A 6,770-nucleotide genomic window follows, 5' to 3' on the forward strand; every position below is an offset into this window, starting at 1 on the left:
TCTTATAGCCTGTTTTTCTAGTGGATTTGCTGGGGTGTATTTTGAGAAAATTTTAAAGGAAACTAAGCAGTCTGTCTGGATCCGAAACATTCAGCTCGGTAAGTTGAATTTTAATAATCTCTTAGAGAATTAGGATACATGTGATATATATATATCACTGAAGCCACTTTTTTATATATATATATATAAAATCACCAATATTTTAGTATACTTTTTAGTAAACATTTGGTTTTAAAACCACAAGTAAACTTTTAGTAAACTTTTGGTTTTAAAACCAAAAGTATCAACTCTGCTAATAGACTTCTAGCAGTTATTTTCTCATCTCAACCTAGTTCTTGATTTGATTTGCTCATGTAGTGTCTGTATGTTTGTACAGAATGTGCCAATTGCATTTGTATTTAAAATTTTCTAAAGAATGTTATTGTATTCAGGATTCTGTGTACACCCTGTGTTTTTAAAAAATCCTGTCTCCTCACTAATTCAGAAGATCTAATAAATATAGATAGTGTTTATTTTTCCTTATCTTTTTTAATTTTTGAAAGAATAAAATGCAGGAATATTAACACATATTGCTAAGTCAGTGTGTTGAAATCTTTTAAAATGAGCTTTTTTTTCCCCCCTTCTGTCTGGGTAGGCAGTTTTTGGTGTTAAAAATGCCTACCTATAAAAACTGCTTTGTTAGTAAATAAAATTGGAGGAGTGAATTATTTCAGTAGAAAGGTCAGTTTGTTTTAGTTGTCTGTATAATCACTGGAGAGAGACATATGAAAAATACAGTTTGTCTTAACTATTGTAATGCCCTTGCCTACTGTGCACCTAGCAGTAAGAGAAGAGATTCCATTTTCAGAGTAGTTCTGGGTCTTCTAGGCCCTAGATATTAATGGCAACAACTTGATGCATTTTCTGCATGAGTTTTCCCTCACCTCAGAGCAATCATGTCTGATTTATGGGGCTGGAAATGTGACATCAGCAATATCTTTTGTTCCTGTTTTGCGACAGAAACAATACTTATGGTTGGATTGCTCTTCCTGCTCTAATGGGAATCCCCCTCTCTTCACCTGTAGGCAGTAATTATTTATGGTATATTTGAATGAGCTTCCAAGCACCTTAGAATGAGCTAGTGTTGAAATCCACAGTCCTGCAGAATGAAGTTGTGAGATGATTTAGTGGATCAGGGCTGTGTGCTGAGTCAGGTAGAATGTACTGAAGTGCCATAAAAACAGGAGATGCTTTTCATAATTAGGTAGTTGGTCAATAATGTCTGAATACATTCTTTCCTTTATTTTCCTATTGATATGTTTTAATTCTAAATGGTTTCAGTAAAAAATGCAGAACTTAATTTTGAATGTATTATAACATTTTTCCATAATGTTTTGAAACTTGAGGATAGAGAAGGGGATCAAAACATCTCCATACCATCTGCTAGTATTTATTGATACTGTGTGTAGTAAAACTAAGTTTTCCTGAACAGGGTGTAGGGCATACATCAGGAGAGGTTATGTTAGGGAGTTTGGAGGCAGAGGAGAGTGAGTAGCTGGGGCTTGTTCTAGGATTTAAGGTAAGATTTCGTGCTCTGGATTGAACTACAATATAAAATCCATTATCAAGGAAAGCTGATTATTGTTACTCTCAGTTTCCGTGCTAAAAGTGCTTTGGTGGGCAGCAATGCAAATATCTCAAACAACTTCCAATAAACATTTATAATTGTTGAAAAATTGATCATCTCTTCTAACACATTGTTCAGATATTTCTACCATGCACAGATGTACAAAAGCAAAGGAGTTCACTAGTTTGATAGTTGACATGGTCATGTATTGAATGTGCCAGTAGTTGCTTTGTGAAACAGTGAGCTCAGAGCAGACTGTGTCTAAACTCAAACAGCTCCAAGTAATGATATATGAAGACATAGATGTTTGTGAAAATAGTGAGAATCGAATCACCTGATTTTTTGGGGTTTTTTTTTTGTCAGCTTAATTTGCTTGAATAGAAAGTTCAGTAGAATATGTTTACTATAGACGTTGTTTTCAGTTCAAAAGTAAAATTAATTTTGTCATATTTCTTGGAATGGTTCCTGACACAGCTTTTAGAAAATATTTAAAACAGGAAATCACAATTTTAAAAATACGTTAGTGTATTCTTTCTGCAAGTGCAAGAGAGTTGCACGTTGGATCATTCAGGAGCAAGTCAGTCATCAGCAAGGGCTTTGAAATAGAGCTTTTCTTAAAACACAAATAACAAAAGTCATATGCCCAACCTGGTTTTCATTTTCACATCCATAGAGAATTATTAAAACTGTAGAAAATAATTGGAAAATATATTTGAATAAGTGTTTAAAAGTTCAGGTTTTAATGCATACCAGTGTCATAATAGGGATGTAAGAATAGTTCCCATTTTTCTGCTCAGGACTAGGGCCTACATCACTCACAGAGGATGTGCTTGCATTACTTCCCTGCCTGAGGGAATTAGGAGAAGTTTCCCATTTGATAGAACACTATACTCACCAAATTACAAACTTTATCCTCATCTCAATTTTGTCTTGTGACATTAAGTCTCCGCTAGAGAACATTGTGTTTGAGACTGGTTGAGGAGAATCCCACATCAAAGATCCTGGTGTGAACTGGCAAACTGAAGTCCTGCACTTGCTATGTTAGAGGCTCTCTCCTCCACTGGATGTTTTCCCTGTTTTCCTCTCCAGGTTATAGTTGACTTCAGCCTTCAGTCATGACTAGTTTCAGGAAAACTGAAATTGTGTTTAAGTGAATTTTGCTCTATGCCATAAACAAAAATCACCCCATTCTAGTAGAAAGCAATGGAAGATAAGTATATAAGAATGTCCCAATGGAAACAGTCAAAACTTGTTATAAGTGTGGAGAACAGCTTTTATAAGAGAATAGCAAGCTGGTCGGATTTGAATGTGATGGTATTGCAAGTCACAGTCCAATTGTAAAATCAGAAATATGTGAGCAGCCCTTGAGGACAAGGACCCTGTTTGCATCTTTTTCACCTGAAGCTTTTGAATCAATCTTGTGTTTTCAGGATTTTTTGGTAGCATATTCGGGCTGATGGGTGTATACATTTATGATGGAGAACAACTGTCAAAGAATGGATTTTTTCAAGGATACAATAAACTTACTTGGATCGTCGTTGTTCTGCAGGTGAGAGACATGGTATCCCATGTTTCTGTGAAGGCACTTGGGATTTGCTCTTCTATAAATGACTGGGGAAACCAGTGGGCGTCACTGAGGCTACTGAGAATTCTATAGTCAAAAGTTTGATCTAGCACTATTAGAATAAACCATGAAATTAAAACCTGGAAAATATATAGCAAGGGTATGGCTAAGTATTGTACAACTTAAAAGCATGTAAGCATTATTTATTTTGCAGTGTTTAAAAAAAAGATACATACCCTTCCTCCTGTGGCTAAAAATGTGTAGTGCAAGCACCTCCATTCATTTAATGGTGGTAATACAATCAGCAATTTCCTTGATGGAGTAAGAACTGCTCCTCCAATATTTATTTTCAACAGTACATATCCATAATATAAAACAAAAGTACTGCTCCAAACCGAGACAGAAGCTTTTCCTGAAGTAAGTGCATGGTTAAAGCAGATGCTCTCAGTGAAATTACCAGTTTGTGAATCCAAGCCTCCCTGTCTTTCCAGGCACTCGGAGGGTTGGTGATTGCTGCTGTTATAAAATACGCGGACAACATTTTAAAGGGATTTGCAACTTCTCTCTCTATTATACTATCAACACTCATCTCCTATTTCTGGCTACAAGATTTCGTCCCTACAAGGTAAGGGCTACTTTCCCTATATGCTGAATAAAACAGGCTCAGTTGAGCACTCGCTGCTTGCCCTGTGCCGTGGGGCCAGCGCTCCCTGCTGGCTGCTGCCCTGTGCCTGTGCCTGCTGCGCTGCCTTTCTGCCTTTCTGCCGCCCCTGAACTGCCCCTGGCACAGAACTGCAGCCACACCCCCGTGCAACTTAGTCCACAGCACTGAGTTCCCCGAGGCAGAGCTTTTTCTCAAGGCAATACCACATTTGGTAGTGAAAACACTCAGCCCAGAGAGAAAGAAGTGCTTGCTATATGCTTCCAGGCCCAGGACATTCTGTCCTGATGTTTTGTGCATCAGATTTTAGTAGCTCTGTGCACTGCAGGTTTTGTACATGGATTGGTTCAGAACAGTGCTTGCCTTGACAATGCATGTTAATATATGGGGTGTAGAAGTAATAATCCCTATTACAGATATATTAATATACATACGCTCATAGCATAAAAACATTTTGAGTAATATTTACAACTTTTAGAACTGGGACAAAGAAACACCTTCCTATCAAAAAGAAGTATTTGCAATATTATCAGGGCTTTATTTAAACATTCACAAAAGGAAGTAGAACACCTATTTAGACTGAAAAAGTGAATGACATTGAATTTAAATTATGATTAGCCTCTATTTGCCCCATTAAAACAAGTGTAGCAAGTGGTTGAAGAGTATCTGTGCTAAAATGGAAAATTAATAAGTAACTTTACAGCTTCTGCAAACATGTTAAAAATAGAAACAGTGGTAAATAATTAAATGAAGTAGAGCCACCTAGTAGCATGTAGAACTTGAAGCCATCCCATTCAATAAAACTTGATTAACTTGAGATAATCAACTTCATCTTCAGCACCTAACTGAATGTATTTGAAGTGAAACGTGTAATTGCTTCTGTCACTTCAACAAACATTTTTGATTGGGGTAATAGATGGAAAGTACTTGAATGTGTTGCAATGAGTCATGTCCAGAAATAGGCTAACTGTATTCACTGAAGGATTATCATGTCATGTGCCACAGTTTTTTTAGCATTTGGTTCAGAAGATCAAATTGTCAACATTGTCATGTCTTTATGAGAAGGTTCTTTTCTGAAATGTGTACTGATTGTCTGTTGGCTTTGGAGATTTTGTTTCAGACTTGTAACTATCAAAACAACTTGAAAGGCCCATATGTCACAAGACAAAGGATGCCTTTATTCTCTTTTCCTTACATAAATCTTTATGTATCTGCCAAAAAGTAGATTGTACTGACTTGCAAACTGGTTCTTGGGCAGCACTAATTTGTTTTGACATAAGCTTTGGACTTCAAAGCAAACATAGCTCCAGCAGCATGACGTATGTAAGATGTTAAAAGGGGCTGGGTAACCATGGTAGTTGCTACTTCTTCAGCTCCTGTTTGCAGTTTGCACACTGCCTTAGGTAAAAGATATGTAAAAAAAAAAAAAATTGGTCTTTTTGACAGTCATTCCATAACAGTATAATTTTCATCTTCAGAATATGTCACTGTAATGATACATTAATTCATGGTTATGCATTTCTTGTTTCAACACTTCCTGCATCCTTCTAAAATAAATATATGCAAATTATTCTGTTCTTTAAAAATTGGACAAATATAATTTATCTTCCTGTCTTCCTCATGGAAAAATGTCCTTTCTTTTGACTGTATTACATAAATACATTTGCAACAACTAAAACTTCTTTTTTTTTCCCCATCTCTATTCAGTGTCTTTTTCTTCGGAGCCATCCTTGTAATAGCAGCTACTTTCCTATACGGTTATGATCCCAAACCTGCAGGAAATCCCATTAAGGCATAGCAGACTTCCTCATCAACCTGCTTCTTGAGATGATGCATTGGGGGCCTTGCTAGCAATGGCATGTGGCAAGTGTCATTGTGCACTGCAGGGGAAGGATTACTGCCCTGAATGTATTGAAGAAAAGCAGATGAGTAGCTCTGAACAGCCAGAAGGGGTTACAGGTGGATGGTGATACTGTCTGTAACTGGTGGGGGGAAATGTCAGGGGAATGCCCAGTGCAACGTGCTAATAAAAACTTGAAAGGAACCAAAAGTTTCCAAGAAACTACAATTAGGAATGTTTACAGCTTTGACTGAGATTGCTTCAAAAGAATTTACTGTATTGACTGCTGCAGAAATATGTCCTATGCACTCTTTGAAAGAGCACACGACAACATTGTCAGATTGTATGTTTTTGCAATTCGATTATATTTAATCTTAGTAAGTATGTTTTTAACTGTGTGTCTATTTGCGTGGGATGGGCTGAACATCATAGTTCTAAAGTGATGGTTCTAATTAGTTATTCCTTATTAAAACTGTGAAAATCGGTATATTGAAAGACACTTTCACAATATCAAATATTTTTATATATTTAGAAGGCTAATTTAATAACAGAAATCTGTTATTAAATGATAATATTATAATTCTGTGGCTTATATAAAACTATTGTCAGAATGTTAACGTTCTCACTGAAGTACACAAAGGGAAAAATTGGGAATGAAAGCTGGAAATCCTTGGAGATCCTCCAGCCTTGATCAGCCTGCAGTGTTCCAGCAGACAGAGTGACTCTGGGGGCACTGGCTGGAGGTTCCCTCCCTAACCTGGTCGTGGGGGTAGAGTTGTGGTGGGTCCTTGCTCAGATGTAATGTTCGTTCTTGTTATTTTTATTGATTATAAATCAACTTTTTGGTAGAACCTTAAAAGTAGTTTTTACGCTTTAAATAGCCTCTGAGGATTTTTTTAAACAGTTTTCAAAGCAGCCCATAACAAACATTTTAAATGCATTATCATTGTCTGTGACAGCTCCATCTGGAGCTATTATGGCATGGCATCTGTATACTGTACTGTACTTTATTACAGAGGTGTTTTTTAAACAAGTGTTGTTTACTCATGAACTCTCCAATGCTTTTTCTGTACATTTCTATGTAATGGCTTAATTAGAG

At 36.6% G+C, this 6,770-nt stretch overlaps 1 protein-coding gene across 1 annotated transcript in view; it reads left to right on the top strand.

Annotated features, from left to right (window-relative positions):
• Positions 1–6,223, top strand: part of SLC35A3 (solute carrier family 35 (UDP-N-acetylglucosamine (UDP-GlcNAc) transporter), member A3) — a 14,986-nt gene extending 8,763 nt beyond the window's left edge. The window contains exons 6-9 of the mRNA XM_009074328.1: positions 5–98; positions 3,037–3,155; positions 3,662–3,795; positions 5,539–6,223. Coding sequence (XP_009072576.1) covers positions 5–98; positions 3,037–3,155; positions 3,662–3,795; positions 5,539–5,629 — 438 coding nt within the window. The 3' untranslated portion in view covers positions 5,630–6,223. The remainder of the gene's footprint in view (positions 1–4; positions 99–3,036; positions 3,156–3,661; positions 3,796–5,538) is intronic.
• Positions 6,224–6,770: the final 547 nt, after the last annotated feature.

Source organism: Acanthisitta chloris, unplaced genomic scaffold (assembly GCF_000695815.1).
Source record: "Acanthisitta chloris isolate BGI_N310 unplaced genomic scaffold, ASM69581v1 scaffold7015, whole genome shotgun sequence".
NCBI classification, from domain to species: Eukaryota; Metazoa; Chordata; class Aves; order Passeriformes; family Acanthisittidae; genus Acanthisitta; species Acanthisitta chloris.